At 35.3% G+C, this 15,850-nt stretch overlaps 1 protein-coding gene across 2 annotated transcripts; it reads right to left on the bottom strand.

Annotated features, from left to right (window-relative positions):
* Positions 1 to 3,329: 3,329 nt before the first annotated feature.
* On the bottom strand, positions 3,330 to 14,904 carry LOC135684152 (calpain-5). 2 transcript variants are annotated; one of them, XM_065199573.2, is made up of 13 exons: positions 14,666 to 14,904; positions 12,880 to 13,011; positions 12,094 to 12,302; positions 10,669 to 10,861; positions 10,055 to 10,138; positions 9,327 to 9,436; positions 8,782 to 8,859; positions 8,490 to 8,670; positions 7,641 to 7,769; positions 6,873 to 7,069; positions 5,971 to 6,095; positions 4,968 to 5,107; positions 3,330 to 4,234 (listed from the first exon to the last, which is right to left on the bottom strand). In XM_065199573.2, exons 1-13 carry the CDS (start codon positions 14,828 to 14,830, stop codon positions 4,046 to 4,048), a joined length of 1,932 nt encoding a protein of 643 aa, XP_065055645.2. In that variant the 5' UTR covers positions 14,831 to 14,904; the 3' UTR covers positions 3,330 to 4,045. The 2 variants fall into 2 exon arrangements, with proteins under 2 accessions (XP_065055645.2, XP_065055643.2); XM_065199571.2 differs by having other exon boundaries at positions 5,965 to 6,095.
* Between the last annotated feature and the right edge of the window lie 946 nt (positions 14,905 to 15,850).

The raw sequence follows: 15,850 nt of genomic DNA on the forward strand, positions 1-15,850 counted from the left end.
CAAGAGCGCCCCGCCCTAAACTGAAATTGGGGCACTTACAGGGACAGGTCAGTGGTACAGGTACAATCAAGAATAGATAAAAATTTATAATCGACGACAAAGATCATTACGTCTTATAGTTTACATTGCATTAAGATGCAGGGCCGCCGAGAGGGGTAGGGGGCAAGGAGGGAGGGCATCTGATTGAATTTAATTAATGAAACATAACAAAACTATGCCTAAAAACAGTAAAACTTTTAAATCATTGCAAAAAGACTGCAATAAATAATTTAAAATGTATTTTAAGGTTATCTTAGTCAACCATCGAAAAAAAACCAAACATAATTATCCTTCATACTGGTACTAACGACCTCTCCCTGAAGCTAAACAACGAGCAAAAATCCAAACTTCAGATCGCAAATGAAATCATTAAATTGGCCAACTCGATCAAAGAGAACGGCATCGAAGTTGTCATCTCTGGCTTGCTACCTCGCGGAGACAGATTTGAAACAAATCGACAAACAGTTAATTTCATACTTGCGGATTTATGCACAGAAAATAGCTATGCATTTTTAGAACACGCCAATATTGATCCATGATCCATCTAAGCATCTAAATTCTAGCAAGGTCCGCCTTAATAAGGTGGGAGATAGTGTCTTTGAGAACAACTTACTGCATGCTTAAAATTTTTGACTGAATGGTCAACCAGATTCTGTAGGTTATGGAGAGGATGATTTTTTGACCTCTGTGCAGGTTTCTTCCCCCTCAGCTCAGTCAAACAGAGCTTATGATAATAATGTTTCTGCTATCAGACATAGGAAAAGAATGACGATCGCGTCTCTGAATGTGAATAGCCCCTTGCTTCATATTGACGATATCCGTAGTCTTACATCGATGATGCTGCTGTAAGTATTGACGGCTGTTCCATTAGGAGACGTGATCGTAATCGTAATGGTGGTGGCGTTGCACTATATATTAAAGATTCGATTGTTGATAAATGTTCTATACGTGTAGACCTTCCAGAATCGCCCTTAGAGTCTTTGTGCGTGGAAGTTAAGCCATTTCGAGCTTCCCTGTTTTTGCTTGATATCGTCCCCCTAATGAGCGTGCTGGTAATTTTCGTCAGCTAGAGGAGAGTATGCAAGTTCTAGAAAGAGAAAATAAAGAAATTATCCTCTTAGGGGATACGAACTGTGATATCTTTCCTAATTGCGCGGATGGGAGTAACTTGAATGGAGTTCTTCCAGCCCACTCGATGCGTATTCTAGAATTTTATGAATGTTTTCAGCATCTGATCAAAAAAGGAACCAGGGGGACCTTGGAATCTACCACCTCAATTGATCACATTGCCACTACTAACAAGTCAAATATAGTAACCTCTGATGTGCATGAAACAAGTATCAGTGATCACTACATGGTATACTGTGTAGAAAAAGGTTCCGTGAGGCTTCGAAAAGTCAACACAAAATCATTACTACAAGGCAACTCAAACACTTTGATCAAACAGAATTTATAAATGATTTACTTCTTGTTGACTTGAAGGGAATTGTCTCGAATGGCGATGATATTAACCTCATCGTTGAACAGTGGACCAAGATGTTTTCATTGATACTTGAAAAGCATGCACCAGTACGTAATTTGCATCTTATCTGGGTAACAGAATGCAATTCTGCAGAGTTAATGGGGTGTCTTCAAAGCTTGAAAATATAAATTCTAGGGTGCCACAAGGCTCTTGTCTTGGTCTTCTTTTGTCTTTGGTATATATTAATGATCTGCCATTTTCTTTTCAAAATAGTCAGGTTACCATGTATGCGGACGATACTACCAAATCATATTCTTCCAATAACATCGATGATATCAACGATAACCTAAATAGAGACTTGAACTGCCTGAAGCAGTGGCTTTGAGGAAATAAACTTTCTTTAAATGTTATTAAGACTCCAGCTATGGTTGTAGGATCTCGACCTAATCTTAGAAAGATCTCTGAAGGAAAAGTTCAGTCCCCTTCTTTTGCTATAGGTGACTCACAGATTGAGATTGTTGAGAAAACTAAGAACATGGGAATTCAGCTAGATCAACATCTTGTTTGGGATGATCACACTAGATTCTTGCGTGCTAAGATCTCTCGTGCCATAGAGCTTTTAAAGTATGTTAAGAAAATACTACCCAAAGAATTTCTTAGCCAAATGAATAGTGGTATCGTTGAACCGTATTTCCGCTACTGTTGCTCTGTGTTGGGGAGTAGTGGGGAATTCAGGAGACTTACACTGCAGAAGTTACAAAATCGCTTGCCACAGTTGTAACAAACAGTAGCTATGAAGCACCTGCTGATGCCTTTACACAAAGGTTAAAGTGACCAAATATCGCTGAAATCATAAAACGAGAGACAGCGACGATCGTTTACAAATCCTTAAATGGTCTTGAACCAACATATCTCTCAAATATCTCTTCAAAGAACTCATCACGGGGCACTGTCAAGTTGAAAAACTGACTTATGCATCTCCCTTTTTCAAACCAGTAATGGGCAAAAATAATTCTCATATCGTGGTGTACATGTGTGGAACTGCCTTTATCCTGGGGTTAAGCAAGCGCCCTCTTTAAATGCTTTTAAACATCGGCTTTAAAGCTTGTTCGATAATCATGTTTGATTTTAACTTTACTTTAGCATTGTAATTAAATTATTTGATTTCGTTTGTAGATTATTTTACTTGTAGAATGTAGATGTTAATTTTTTTCAGGGCCCCCTGAAAAAAGGCCCTTGCCGCCTAATGGGATTTAAATTGTTTGGAGATGACTGCTGCAAATGGGGGTCTTCAAAACAAATAAAATGTCCGTTAATTCCAGTTTAACTGTGGTAAGCAACCAAAGCTTTGACAGCGAAGATAAACTTGTGGATTGAAATCGATCTTTTGTTGTTTTGATATGTCCATTGTATAGATGTCTGACAAATAGAAATTTTGATGTGTCCGGTCATACACAGTGTCCGTTAACTCGGGTTTCACTGTAGTAAGGAAGCACGTCTGCCGCATTGAACTTCGATATCAAACTACGAAAGTTTCAGTCTTACGATTTCTTCAAAACTTTGTCATTGAAAACTTTTGTTGTTTATACTGAAAACAGCAAATTCTACCCTGAGTAATGGAGCCACAGGTGAATTTGCCATGCAATTGGAATTTAAGCTTTTCATTTGGAACTGCAATATCATCTTAGATGGTCTCCCCAGATTGTGACACATAGATGGTCTCCCCAGATTGTGACACAGATGGTGTCCCCAGATTGTGACATGACGGGAAATGATACGAGCCCCAAAGTCAACAAGTGCAGAATCTTCAGCATAAAAACACAAAAGGTTACCTTTTAAAATAATACTTGTATTAATCTAAAAGTGTTAAATAGAAGGTTACAAAAATACAAATGAAATTGTCATTAATGTAGAAGAATGTAGAAAAAATTCCCCGGGTTTTGATTATACTTAAGCTGCACAACGGCGAGAATAGAATATGAAAGTCCAAGATCAAATATTTGTCTTGAAAAATTTATTGCTTTCTGAAAATTATTTCTACATAAACTAATTTAATATTATTTTTAATTTTAATAAATACGGAAAAAATATCTGAGAGTATCTAAAGAAGAACATAAAAAGATAATTATATCAAAGACGACAAACTTTATGGCGGCTGTTGTGATTATCTGCATCAAAACTGTGGTTATATTCGCCAGTTTTTCAAAGGGTCCAACAATAAAATGACTACATTTTGTCAAAATTGTATGACATAAACACTATAAATATTTTTCTAGACCTTAAAAAAGAAGAATAAATGTTACCTTTTTTCTAAAATCCCTCGATAAAAGGCAGCTGACTGAGTATTGGATACAGACAGAACTTTTCACGTAAAATAACAATTTGCTGCCTAAGGGGCAACAATTATCAACTTTATTGGTCAGGGCCAAAACACACTCCAGATTAGAAAATTTTTCTTGCATCCAAAAATTGACCGCCTTGCATATCTTTGGTCGCAGTTTCTCCTAAATTACCAAACAGGTTTAGTATACTAGAGGCAAAAGATTACATGAAGCGAAGATTATTTGAACAAGAAACTCTGATGCTGACAGTGCCATCTCCATCTACCATTGCTCCTGCAGAATCTTTTATTTTCACGCGGTGGGTCTCCAAAAACGTCTTGTCATTGGCCGTGATTTTCAACTCAACTTCGCCAATCAAAGAATCAGGCATCATAGTGTTGTGATCCATTACCTTTAAGAGACATCGGTATAACTCAGTCAGTAACTCTTATTGTCGATTTGAGCAAGCATTTCAGATACTAAAGAGCCTTGAAACTACCATGTTGAAAATGCATACTTTACATTTAAGAAGAACGATGACACTTCTATTTCAATTACCCACAACAGAACTCATTAAAGTTATGATAATACTTTTGAAGGATTTTTTTTTAGGAAAAACGAAGGAAATACCATTTACAAAGAAGAGAAAGAGAATCAAAATTTCACTTCATTTAGTGAATGTCTCCATGGCATGCAACAATCATTCAAAGTATTGTGGGTCTACTGCAATAAGTTTTGTGTAAGTGAATGACAAAAATATCGATGAATTCCTGATAGGCGTTGTCAATGGTGAATCGCAAAGTAAGACGATGAAAATCGACCCTTCTCCCAAATTTTTGAACATCTTTTGAAAAATTATGTAATCGACCTCTGCTAAATCTGAGATAGACATATCTCCTCGAGCCGGCCCTGTGGTGACGTTCTCGTTTGAAATGCATCTCATTGTTAAGACCATAAATCTGGGAAACTGTGAAAACAGTTGTGTGGTTACCGGTTGATCCTAATTGATAAACTATAGGTCATAGATCCTACAAAAGGCCTTGAAGAAAAGTTCTAGAAATACAAGAGAAAACGAACCATCCCCCCTCTCCCTAAAACAAGGGCTGGTAACTACAGATAAACACCTCACGGAAATATGTACAAACCTTCAACTTAAGCATGGACGTCTGTGGCTTTTTCACGTAGAACAAGCCCCCTTCTTCATATTTCGCACTTTCTGTACTGCTCTTTACGGATGTCTTTACAGTTTCGCCTTCGCATTCAATGGAGACATAAGGGTCTAGAGCTGCGGAAAAAGAAATAGCACCTCCTTCATTCAAAATCCCCAACTTAGAATAAGGCTTAGTCGTACAGCAACTGCCAAAAGACAAACAAAGATAAAAAAAGATGTATTCAACCTCCCCTCGTTTCCCTTACAACAATGCTGGTTGGATGTGAAATGATTTATGAGGCTAGGAATTTACGCATGGCTTGTGTAACTTCTATCTAGGGTGTAGTAAGATCCTAGCGATAAAAAAATATACAGTCTTTAACGCAGTTCTAACAGAAATTTATCACGACAGGTCAAATGTATCATTTTCCACATCTATCTATATCCTTTATAAATTCGTATCTTAGAATGCAACCTCCCACATTTTTTCCTAATTTCCTTAGATATTAAATTGGTGCGATGTTTTCGAAACATTATAATGCTTTGAATAGTATGAGAGTCAGTTTGAAGGAAGTGTCTTTTTGGTAGGGCAAAGAAAAGATGGAGTAAAGTTTTGTATTTCCTGTTGCAGGAAAATGTAGAAATGGTTGATAACCATCAGCTTCAGGGTACTCTAGGGAATTTTTTAACATATAAACCAGTGGGGTAATTCCCCACTAGGCCCTAAGACTTCCGTTCTAGTTTTACTGCAATGCCCCACTTAAAGGAACCCCAATCGTAAAAACCAAATTCAACCATCTCTATTTACTGTCCAATCCTGCTGTCTTCTATGTACATGTTCAAACATATCTGCTGCATAGAGTTTCTCTATGTGATCTTAAAAGAACCTTATCCTTTAAATCCCCACCATAAGAAATTCCTTAAAAGACTTCCTTGGGCCATGCCGAGTTGTTCAACAGAAAATGAATTGCAACCATAAAATAAACACCCACTCATACTTCGGCCGCTCGTCTTTTTCAGGTGATCAACAGCAATAACGAAGACAGACAGAACGCAACGCGGTGGGTTGTAGCACGGACAACACGACCACCAGGGCGGCATCGGCTCGTCGTGTTCAATGTATCTGAAGGGAAGAAAACGATTTATTTAAGTGCTACTTGCAAATGTGAATCAACATGCGAAACAAATCTATACTAAATTTTCTACAATTATTCAGAGAGGCAGATATAAAGTCTGTATTCAGCAGCGAAAGATGATGCCTTAACGATAGCGCTTTTTGCTTCTAGAGTAATCTAAGATGATAATGCGTTTGAAAACTATCTTATAGGGCTTTCTAAAGCATACCTTAAATTTTAAGTTAATGTTACATATTAACGACAAATTATTATGTAAAAAATCAAATGGATCATATTATTTTTATGAATACTTATTATTAGTAAAATCAACTTTTACACACCCGATGAAAGTTACTACTTTTCTGTCCATTTTTACAAAGATTTATCAACCAATGTAGAACATACGTAGGTGGAGGCAAAGTTTTTTCTTTTCTTGAATTACCAATGTTCTCAAAGTATGATACAACAACAAAGACAATATATTTCCGTGAGAAACTGGACCGTGCCTTACTTTCATATTAATGATAGGGAGACGCAGGTCACAAAAATATTGCAAAAAGGAATCTATTTTGTATTTCCTAGCTTGAATTTTCAATCACTATTCCGACGTTTTATACTTTGAAGAGTGTCAGGCAAAAATCTTCAGCATGTCTTTAAATGTCATTTTCAAATTTTGTACCGCCAAAAGTTATTTTTGCACATACTGTAAAAGCACTTATCAGAAAATATATATCCAAATTTCTAGGAAAAACTCGAAAAGCGAATGCCAAAATAGATCATTTTACCTGAAATGAGGATTGCTACTGGTGTAAACTCGTAACAAGAATTCACCGGGAATATTTGGTTCAAAAGTTGATGGAATTATGACGTATCGTCCTGGGTCCAACTCTAGGCGTGAGAAAACCTCTCTTGAATTGATGAACGTGGAGTCACCGGCTTTTTCGTAGACTGAGTGAATTCTATATGCGCGGTTGAGCTCGATCTGAAATGCAGATTCGGTACAAATATGAATACTTTGTCCCATTAGCAAAGTTTTTATGAAGACTTACCAGGGGACACAATTGGCAAAGGTTTCGCCAAGGTTAAAAGGGCTAAATTTGAGTGTAAACGAAACCTGCCTGGTTGAGCCAAGATGCAATAACAAGAAGTTTTTACAAGGGACGTTGCAAAAATCTGATTGTATAAATGTTTTTAGCATTATTCAAACAAAATTTACAGCTTTTAAGTCTCGAAAAAGTATTAGTTCTTTACAATATTCATCTATACGATCAATTCTATAAACTTAGGCCTTTATTGCTCCTTGTTCTACATGTGTTTGCATTGGCTGATATTGTCCAAGCCTCGAACTGAGAAAATGACGTCATGTCAATATCATGGGTTTGATCTTTTACCGAAACTGGATCCTCTTCTAATTAAGCTCATTGCCTATGTAGACTCTGAAAATGTAAACGAGTTATTCTGCTCTTAGTACTGAGCCTCTTTAGAAAATTGTCATACTGCTCGAGGGTTTAAAAAAAGTTTGCTATTTTCTATTCTCTATGTCTAAGCCGTACCTGCATTATGAAGAATCCAATGGTGAGATTTTCACCACCTCTTCCTTCGCTCTTCTCCCTTCGCTTGTCTTTCTGCATCAGGCTAATCATGGCGACATCCTTTTCACTTCCAGTAATGTCAAAGCGAAACTAAGTGGATCAAAATAATTTGGCGGTTATCAGATGTAAGTTTCGATCATGATACACTCTAATATGGAACATATTACAAAATGGACCACAGCCTGCCATGTTTTGGAGAATATTTGGTATACTATTCTAATGCTGCCCCTGCCAAGGACTCGGCAACAAACAAGAGTCAAGACTCCTAACCCTATTAGATTGACAGGAACGAAATTTTTCCATGATAGCGCTAATTATTCGGTATTTTACTAAAATAGCCACAAATTTATGAAATTTCTACATTTAGTACGCTAAACAAACGCTGTTATGTAAAATGGAACAAATTGGTGAAAAGAGAGTTTGATTAACTTAATTCTTTTTTCACTGTTATTAACCTACAATCCTAAAAACTGTTTCAGAATCGTGTCCATTTTCGACCAGAATCAGTGAAGGAAAAAAACAAATTAGGATCCGGATTCAAAGCACATATCCGAGATACACCACATCTTTTCCAAAACTCGCCAATGTAATGCCATTATTTTGTACTCAAAAATCTTGATTATGTGCACAACACCATTATTTCTACTTCGCTCTGTGGCTATATAAAAAACAGACACAAAAAATTTTTCTAATAAGAAGCTATAAACACATAAAATATGCCGAAATATCATAGGGCAGCAGTGCTATACAGTGCAGGTAAGATTAAAAGGAGCCAGCTAGTAGCAAAAAAGACGATTTATTATCGAATACCTGGGGGTTCGTAAGGAATGTCTGCTTATTGTTGATGCAGCCACCAGCATTTTGACCCTCGACCCACTTTGTTTTGTGGCTGCCTTCATGCCAGGTTTTGTGGAAACTGAAAACTGATGTATTTACCAACCTACAGCCAGTGATGTTGGTGAAATGGCGGCAAAAATCCTCAAACAACATCCTAAAATACAATAACCAAAAATAAACAAAGTTATAAACGATTTGGAAGTTTTTTAAAGGACAAATAATTGATGCACTTTCCTTTCAACAAGGCGGCCAAAAAGTAACCTACCAGAATTCGCCGTCATTTTCGACAGTTATTCCAAGTTTGTCTCTTTCCTTTTTGCTAACTTTGTTCCACTCTGCAGAGCTGAAAAGCAAAGAAATTTCAAATGACTATTATGGCAATTTCTAAGCTCCTAGTGTTGTAAAGCAATGAGTGTTCATTTCTAAAAAATCCGATACAGATTGAAAATTTCTAATCAACAATTGCCAAAGTCCCTGCTCGCATAAGCAAGATTAATGCAAAATGAGAAGATACAGCCGAATACCACGAAAAATACCTTTGAAATCCGGAAACATAAAACCAATATCAGAAAAATAAACTAATGTTTTGCACTGATAAATTGCTGGCTATTTTTTTTAATTAAGGCAGGTAGATAGGTGCTAACTGAACACAAACCGCATGCTGCATGATGCTACCTCCCATCGTGACTGAGCTAAAATTAAAATGTTAAAAAGGTTGCCTAAAGTATTTTACTTCTTGCTTAATAGCTTTAGTCCATAAAGGGGGAAGCTATGAAGAATTACTAGACTAGAAGTAGCACAAAAATTTACCCATCACTCCATGGTCCATTCCACTCCTTTTCGCCCCAAGGGTTTCGAAGTCGAATCATAAACAACCGATTGGTATTGAATGATGAGAAAAAACTGTCACCCAGAGGTATCTAATAAAATAGGAGAGTTTATTAACTACACTGTGCATCACGTGTAAAGAAGATGTGCATTTGTCATTCTATGTCAGTATCACTAGATTAATATAGTTAGCATTCAAATAAATTGAGTACCAGAATGAAAATATAATAGTTTGATTGTTAAAAACACGACTTTTTGAGCAATGTTGATTAAGAGTACATGCTCGATAATATACTAACAGGTTTGGCATTTATATTTTCAAAATTGACATATAAACATAAGTACGGATATGAAACCTTGTCACGATGCTTTGCCTAGGTTTATCGATTGAAAGTATATTTGTTGCAAAGAAGAGATAGAAAAGAGACCAAATGGAGTAACCTGAAAGAAGAGCTTGATTAAATAGGAAAAATAAAGAGAGAGCCAAAAGATTCAGGAAAGTCGATAAAAGGCAATCAAGAAGATAACAAAGGAAGAATAATGAGAGAATAAAATCAGTTGGGTGTTAAAACAGCAAAAGGACCTTGAAAAATGCCGAAACTGAAGTTGGCATAGTAAAATGCTAAATTAGTGGTTCGCCTCGAGAAGGATCCTAGGTAAGGTCCACATTTTTAATTAGCAAATGGATAATAAGATAAATGCCCACATACCTTTTCAACAGCTGTTATGCCATATGCATGACCTTTGATGAGTCCAGTATCAAGGCGTTGCTCCATTTCTTCACGTTTTGTAACCTTTGGTAGAAAGAAAATTTGACAGATCATTCTAAGAAAAACTAATATCAGTGTTTTGTTTCTTCAGGTTCCACTCACACAAGAAATTAAGAATATTTGTTGTGTACCTCTTCATTTTAAGCCTGCAGTGGATAACAAATTCTCTATGAAAGAAATTATACTGTTTTTTGTTAGCTAATACTTCTGAATAGTTGATTTGCAAAGCAAAAAGCAAACTTACTTGTCAAAATGTTACTTAAAGTATAATACTACGAATGCACAAGTTACAAATTAAGAAGCAAATTTTTGGAGTCATAAAATCTATATATCTTAAAAAATTTACCAAGGCCATGAAATATTTAAATATATTAAAATCAGTTGAATCTACTGCAAATTTGATGGAGAGATTTGTTTCTAATGAAATAATGTAGCCAAATATGAAAACGTTTGAGGTATTTAAGATGAATCTATTATGTTTCAAAGGTCTTTGAATTCTGACAGTAACCATAGGTCAGGTATAAAATATAATTTACTTGCTTCTGTATCATTACCTTAATAGATGCACTTGTCAGAGACTGCCTATCCATGTATTTAGAGAGCTTCTGGAACAGCTCTTTGCGCTTTTCAAGATCATTGGCATAGTTGCCAGAAACCAAGTCAATGTATTCGCTAACACCTCCAGTAAAATCAACCAATGCCTCTGAAGGATTTCCAGCTTCTAAAGCTTCATATGTCCCTGCAAGTCTGAATAAAACTCACAAGTTGAAATTTTGTTATCTTACTACTTACTGTAATAATTCTATTTTGATTAGTCTTAGATGATAGTTCAAATGGAGGACCAAAAACAAAATAAATTTGTCTCTGAGTCCTAATTATCCTGCAATTTTATCAATGCCACTGTTACAAAATGATGCATATAGATCAGCTACATCTTTAATGGCCCATACATTACTCAAAATTAGAGCTCAGCAACAAAACTACTTGTAAGTGGGAGAGTACTCTATGAAAGATTCTAACCTTTAACATTGTCTTTTGAAATTTTTTCCAATCGATAGGAAGCATAAAGGCAGGTGGAACATGGACCTCAGTTGCATTTGTTATACTCTTTGTCAACAACTACCTACTGCCTTCAAAAAAGTTCTCCAAACTTTATTATACAACTTTAGAAGCTCAGATTTGGGTTTATTACCATAAGTTTAGGCTGAATACAATTCTTCATATTGTTTATGTGCTTTTATTAAAGATTTTACAGAGAAAAGAAGTTTGAAGAGTTGTGAGGGATTTCACAGCAAAAATTGCTCCGGGTGAAACTTTACCCCCTGAGTTGCCAATGGCAGTCACATACTTTATAAAGATTTTATCTTTATATTGTCATAAAATCAGTATTGTGAGCAATAACAGAATGAAAACTTCGAAATAGACTAAAATACTTCATCTCAATCCGAAACTGAGGTCAAAATTTTGTACAAAAATATTTTAAGAATCTTTCAAAATGAGGATGTAGGTTGAATTGATGATTGCTGTTACTCAAGTTTAGATTTACTTCAGATAAATGAATTCTAGAAATCTCCAAAATTTTCAGTCTTGGAAAAATTTCTTTGGCTCTTGCTCCAATTTTCCAAACCTAACTCAGTTCAGTTCAGTTATGTTCAGTATTATTTTAAATTCCACTGGATACATACACTTGTTGCAAATTAGAAATAATCCAAGCTTAAAAGTATAAACAACGTAAAAGGAAGTTAAATAATATAAACGTAACATAACAAATACAGAGTAGTGGAGAAACAAGCTAGTATTGTAAACAGGGAATTATTTAAAGGAGGAAACTATTTTAACCTTGCATTTAAATAGAGTTCTTTCTGGATTCTTTGAAACAAATCTCATCCTTTATAAAGGAGAATTCTAATACCTGACATTCTAAGACACAGCTTGCTATATTTCAACAAATACAAAAGATGCACAGAAAAAATACCTACTTTGCATATGCTTTCTCCAGCAGTGCACTCCAAAACTCATTTCTTGCTTTTGATTTCACATAGCAAAGTTCACCATTAGAGACAGGAAGGCGATCATCCACAACAACCTCTATCCATTCTCCAAATCTCCAAAATCTGAATCGGAAAATCCCTTGATAATCTTCTGCCTTTTCTGGGTTAAACTCCTGGTTTTTATGGTCTGGTATAACCTAAGAAATAAAGAAAGTCTTTTTGTAAAAAGGCAAAAAAACAAAGTAATGTTTTTATGGTCTGGGAAAATCTAGGCTGTAAAGTAAGTCTTCTTGCAAAAAAGGAAGAGATTGGTGTTGCTTGCCATAGTACAAAATACTTGCCAAGTAGAAATAATGGATTATACTAAGATTTCTATTTCTTTAGTTATGACTTACAATGTTATTTCTAAAGCATTGTCGAAGGGTACAAGAAAACATAAATACTGGTATGTACATACATAAAATAATGAAAAGATGCATTTATTGTTTATAAGCATTTAATAGCAAACTAGGTAATGAGATATAAAACTTAGCAAAAAATATTTATAAAAATCTTGAGCAAAGGATTTTACAGTCTTTAAAGAAAATATATTTCAAGATTTAGAATAAAAACTAGAAGAATATCAGATATTGATGGCATCTCCATAGCATTGCAATTAATATATACATGTCTGAGAGAATCTTTAGTCTTTTGTGTTACTGACAATAGAGTCTGTAAATGTGCTCAATTATTTATATATATTTACTCAATAAGCCTCAAAATCTATTTCTTTACCTTTGACCATAAGTTTTTCTCTTCAGCCAGAGATGCAGCAGCAGCAACAAACCAACAGTTTCCTAGACGACCTTGGGTAACATCAGCACTACTGGCCCCATCTACTGTGAACCTGGGATCATCGCATATTTCCTAAAAATCAATTGAATGAGTTAAACACTGAGAAATGAAATCATAAATAGAAGCTGCTTGAAAATTTGTCTTGATAAATGTTTTTGTTGCAACATTCGCATGACCACAGTGAAAAATATAAAAAGCTCTAGCAAAAAATCCAAGACTGAATTCAAACAGCAATGATTTTAAAGTTTTCCATTGTTAATGAGTTAGCAACACAAAACATCTTTTTTTCAAGTTATGTGAGTTTGCTAACCAAACAAACAACATCATTTTCTTTACAGCCTATTCTGCAAAGCAAGGGTTTTGAAAGGCCCCAGGATCATAGCTAATTTCATTTAAAACCCCTTGGTTTTACTTTTTCATCTTTGGACCTTATATAAGATATTGCAAGAAGGGAAGTAACAGCTAAATTAAAAGTGATTACTTATCATTAATGATGATAAATTTGAAAAAAAGTTAACATAAAAAGAATGCAAGGACAAAAATTAGCAGGTCATTATTTCCAAACAAAGAAACACCCAAATAATTTGAAAGCTTTGAATTTTATTGCTCTCAGCCCTAATTTCCAATAGGTACTTAACATGATCTGACAGCTATTAAAGCCTGTATTGCAGTACTAAAACAACATTGCTTCTGTAAATGTCAGTTACTCTCAGGTCATTAAACCAGCTTTATAGCTAGAATTAATTCATTTTTATCAATAAGCATGTGGGCATTGTAATATGGAACAAAGTCAATGAATCATTTTGTCAAAAAAAAGAGTTTACATGAAAAATTACATTTTATTTCAGTGTTAAGCACATATGTATACATTGATATGTCAGACATAAAATGTTCAAATGGGGTAATCTTATCTAAAAAGGGTTCCCTCTTGATTTCTTCAAAACACCACACATTAAGCCCCCCTCCCCTATATTCAATGAAATTTAAATCATAAGGTATTATTATCTAAGGGCCATATCATTTAAACACTGGGGCCCAACTAGCTCTTGATTACCCTGTTCAAATTTCCCTCCTCCAAAATCCAGTGAGGCGAACATCAATATATTTCTCTCATGCTTTATATTGCAAGAAGCAACCGATTTGGGTGAGGTTTGGTAATCTCAACGATAAATGCGTGATATTTGCTAGGCTATAAATGGAAAGTGATAAAATATTTACCATGTCATAGAGAGCTAAGTATCGCTAATTTGGCTATTTCGGTTTTGACTTCAAATAGCAAAAAAGCAAAAAGGTTCAAACTGGGGAATATATTCATTATTCAGAAGGACAATTGAAATTTTTGACTGAAGGAAGCATCATCGAGCGATATTAAAGAAACTTGAATAGGCTACCTGCTTTCGAAAAGGGCATCTCTACATCTAAATAAAGTTCAATAACAAAGGATTTTTGACTTTATGAGGAGCTATCAGATTTTATTTCAGTAAAAATGCTCTATTATTTTCCGTTAGAAAAGATAACTGCACAAGCCGCGCCTCATCTGCTATACACAACAACAAATCGAGATGAAATTGTGTGAAAGCCAAAACCAACGAAAATAGTTCACAATCAAAACTAAAAAAATTGAGCAAGTTAATATGAAATAGGAATGGTTTGAAAGAGGCTATTTTGCTATTTTGATGGGAAAATAAACCTAAAGAACATAATGATAATAAAATTTGTAGGGTACCTTAGGCCTTTTCCACTCGACTGCGAAGGGTGGCGAAGAGCGGCTGAAAAACAATGATGATGTATCTGCCTTGAAGAGGTCGTCCACAAAAAGCTGTCCAGATGTCTTAGCCTTATCCTTTAAGGCAGAGTAAGACTGATTACCAAACTTCGTGTAGTTCACCATATTGTTGAAAATGCCAATATTCAACTGCGTCCATCAGAGATCGAGGAAGGATTTTCGATCACAACAACAACGGGAAGGTGGTTGCCGCCCATCGTTGCCACGGGTTGCAAATTCTTGTAATATTTATTCCACTTATCCACCAAGACAACATTTATGGCAAGAAAAAGTATTGCTAGTGTCGACGCTATAATTATATCAACTCTTCCATGTGCAGTGACTTTCCTCCTCAAACTGTTGTCGTTCAGGTTAATTTAATTCTAATATTTCAGTGTATAGTATCATAGGTACCGATAAACAAATGCTAGTTTCGAAAAGATTGTAGAAGAAAGTACGGGTATTCAAATTACCAAATCAAATTCATACACAATAATAAGTAGCTGGGATGAAAAACATCATAGAACTTGCAAGTTTTCAAATCAGAAATTGTTGCTGCGGATGAAGAAATAAAAGTATTAAAAGTAAAAGCTCTTAGGATTTTCTTCTGTGAAAGGATACAAAGGTTTACAGAATTCAACATGGCTTGAAATGGGCATAACCAATTATTATTCCACTGTGAAACTTCCTGTTGTCTATAGTACAGGGGCGTCGTGACCGGGGGCCGGGGGGGCTGTGGCCCCCTCTGCTCTCAGAATTTGATGGTTTTTCGGAAAAATCGTTATTTTGTCGGAAAATTCTCAAACTTGAGCTGTGGGTAATTCTCAAACTTTTAGCAACATAAATTACTTGGACTAAAGTACTTCTGTAAAGAAAATACTAAATTACTACAAAAAAATGATTTCTCAGGATTTACCGATTCCCACCAAAGAGTGATTTGCTATTCGGATTTTGCCAGTTAAAATCCGAAACTTCAAGGGCTAAATTTGGTTATGGAAATTGGTCAAAATTTGTATAAATTATATCTTTATTTGATATTGAAGGCCAGGACAGTACCAAATTTGTGCCTACCACCAGATTTTTAAAAATTGTGTCCCAGATTTGGAAATTTATGCAATTATGTTGCGTAAGGTAAAAAAAAGGCAG

This window comes from Rhopilema esculentum, chromosome 21, assembly GCF_057945365.1.
Source record: "Rhopilema esculentum isolate cy_ngs chromosome 21, ASM5794536v1, whole genome shotgun sequence".
Taxonomy (NCBI): domain Eukaryota; kingdom Metazoa; phylum Cnidaria; class Scyphozoa; order Rhizostomeae; family Rhizostomatidae; genus Rhopilema; species Rhopilema esculentum.